Source organism: Sinocyclocheilus rhinocerous, unplaced genomic scaffold (assembly GCF_001515625.1).
Source record: "Sinocyclocheilus rhinocerous isolate Xijiao unplaced genomic scaffold, SAMN03320098_v1.1 scaffold3693, whole genome shotgun sequence".
Lineage (NCBI taxonomy): Eukaryota > Metazoa > Chordata > Actinopteri > Cypriniformes > Cyprinidae > Sinocyclocheilus > Sinocyclocheilus rhinocerous.
This window is the reverse complement of record NW_015630705.1, coordinates 178,925-181,934: the sequence shown is the minus strand read 5'-3', so window position 1 is coordinate 181,934 and position 3,010 is coordinate 178,925. Positions and strand designations below refer to the sequence as shown.

Sequence of the window (3,010 nt, the reverse complement as noted above, 5' to 3'; positions counted from 1 at the left end):
CAGTCTCAGTTGAGTGGCCGCTTTTGAAGCCAGATTGGTTGTTGTCCATGAGGTTGTTCTGTGCGAGAAACATAGAGAGTTGGTTGAACACAACTCGCTCAGGTGTCTTTGCAATGAATGGAAGAAGGGATGTCTGTAGTTTTGGATTTAGAGAGGGCTTCTTAAGCAGTGGGGTTACCCGAGCCTGCTTGAATGCTGTTGGAAATGTACCAGTGTGAAGAGAGGTGTTGATAATGTGAGTGAGCGCAGGTATAACTGAAGAAGAAATGGCCTGAAGGAGGTGAGTGGGGATAGGATCAAGCGGACAGGTAGTAGGATGACTGGAAAGGATAAGTTTGGAAACGTCTGCCTCTGAGAGTGGAGAGAAGGAGGAGAGACTAAAGTGTTGTCAGTGGCGCAGTAGCGTGTGTAGATAAGGTCCAATTGGCTACCTGATTTGTGAATAGCTGTAGTAGACACTCGCTTGAGGTCGAATGAGGCAAGCAGAGTTGAAGTCAGCAGCCTGGGGTTTTTCCAGGTGCATGCTGAAGTCACCGAGTAGTACCAGAGGAGCACCGTCCTCGACTTTTAACATTTTGTCATGAGCAACTCTAGTTCACACTGTGATTAACAATGTAAATGAAGCTGCTCTCTGGAGGTAAATATGTTGAAACACACCGAGATGGAGACAGAGCACTCATAACCTCACCTTCACCTGTTGTCTGAAGGACTCCAAGGCCTATTACAACATCCTGAACCAGGTGGCACCCAAAGGAGACGAGGAGGGCATCCCAGCCATCCCGATCGACATATCTGGAATACGGGTGAGGAAACACCTCCTCAACACATCTTCACGTGCACACATTCAGACAGCACTTCATTAAAACTCCTATCGTAACAGGAGAAAGACGACCTGAAGAGAGCCGAGAGCATGCTGGAACAGGCCGACCGGCTCGGCTGCCGACAGTTCGTCACGGCCACAGACGTGGTCCGCGGAAACCCCAAACTCAACCTGGCCTACGTAGCCAATCTCTTCAACAAGTACCCGGCTCTGAAGAAGCCCGAGAACCAGGACATCGACTGGAGCTCTATTGAGGGTGAGTCCATCATTTACTCTCTATATACCAAAGTTTGTGAACTCAAACATTCTCAGCAGTTAACGAGTCGTTCATAAGTACAATCTGAGATGTGATCAATATTCACAGATATGATGTTAAGCTGCTGATCTGATCATGTTCTCATGTTTGTCAGGAGAGACCAGAGAGGAGCGAACCTTCAGGAACTGGATGAACTCACTGGGCGTCAATCCACGCGTCAATCATCTCTACGTGTGAGTGTCATAAACCCCATCAGCAGCGCTGTACTCGCTAGAAAACACAGGGCAGGACTGATCAACTACAGAGAATAAAGCACATTAGTGGATCCTAAAGAGAAATGAGTGATGCACCAAAATCTCAGTAATTCATTTTCAGTTTGGGCCGAAACCATTTTGGAGAGTCAGAACCATTGATGTTTAATTAGCGCTTCTCTGACGTTTTGACTGTGTTGGTGCATAAACTACAACAGGTAAACAATTTCAACTGCAGAAAGACGTCAAAAACAGCTTGTAAACAACACGTGACGTCACATTGACCTCAGAAAAGACATTCAATGAACAAAAAAAAAAAACTTTAGAGAGGAGCGTTTTTGGTAAATATGTACTACATTACATATTCATATATATTTTTTGTACTTAATCTGTTGTCCTCATGTGATTAAATATGAAACAACACGTGACGTCACATTGACCTCAGAAAAGACATTCAATGAACAAAAAAAAAAACTTTAGAGAGGAGTGTCTTTGGTAAATATATGTACTACATTACATATTCATATATATTTTTTGTACTTAATCTGTTGTCCTCATGTGATTAAATATATGAGTTTTTATTACAATCACCGATTCAACTACGAATTGAAGTAGAAACATAATTATATCATTAAAAAGTATCAAAACTGGCTTATGTGCAATTTAAATGTTTGCATACAACTACAATTTTTATTTGAGTGTTGATTAGTAAATAAATTTGATTAATTAATTTTGAGTTTTCAGCTAAATTAAAATTTTGTTTTGTTTTACAGTGTTTCTGTAAAAAAATTAATTTCGGTGCATCACTAATTCTTACTAATTCTACAGTATATTTACTGTATATATAGTGCGTTTCTGTATTATGATCTTCACATTATATACATCAAAGCAAAAGTTTTAATTTCTACACAACTGAATTCAAATAAGCATGTTTGTTTCCAGTATGATGATGGCAAACCAGTCTGAAACGTTTGATAATGAAAACTGTGTGCACTAGTATCCAGGCTAACGAAAAGAACGTAAAAAAAAAACGTTATTTCTGAATGTTCTCTGAACGTTCAAATTGTCCAGTTTTCTTATGTTTTTCTTGGTTATGTGAACATTAGAGAAAACTTTAAAGAAACATTCCATTGTATCATTTTGCAACATTATGGGAACGTTACTTTTAAATGTTCTCTCAACCATCAGAAGCTTGTACCATGTTTTAATGCAACATGTTTAGTTAAAAATGAAAAAGAAAAACACTTCATGAACCAAGTATGAATAATGTTTTTGTGCGAACCTTATTAAAGAGGGGATAACTGAACAAACGTTTATTAATGTTACTGTAAGAACGTTTGTTCATAACTTTGAGAGAACCTCGCCGGAAGGTTCCCGGTCAGCTGGGAGGTGATTTCAGACGCCGCCGGAGACACTAGCGCAGGCTCTCACTGCGTTCTCTGTGTTCTTCCAGGGATCTGGCCGATGCTCTGGTGATCTTCCAGCTCTATGAAAAGATCAAGGTTCCTGTGGACTGGGACAAAGTCAACAAACCGCCGTATTCCAAACTGGGCAGCAACATGAAAAAGGTACAAATGCAGTATAACAGAGGGTCATCACTCAAACGCTTCAAAGGCCCCATGAAATGACTCGTGAACTTCTGCCTTCACGTTCACCTGGGAAGCTCCTGTTGCGTTATTACAA

General features: G+C 40.7%; 1 protein-coding gene across 2 annotated transcripts in view; it reads left to right on the top strand.

The window, feature by feature from the left end:
* The window catches only part of lcp1 (lymphocyte cytosolic protein 1 (L-plastin)), a 19,850-nt gene that overhangs the window by 14,456 nt on the left and 2,384 nt on the right, over positions 1-3,010 (top strand). For both annotated transcript variants that reach the window (XM_016553225.1, XM_016553226.1), the window contains exons 9-12: positions 708-803; positions 881-1,076; positions 1,231-1,309; positions 2,781-2,895. In XM_016553225.1, coding sequence (XP_016408711.1) covers positions 708-803; positions 881-1,076; positions 1,231-1,309; positions 2,781-2,895 — 486 coding nt within the window. The remainder of the gene's footprint in view (positions 1-707; positions 804-880; positions 1,077-1,230; positions 1,310-2,780; positions 2,896-3,010) is intronic.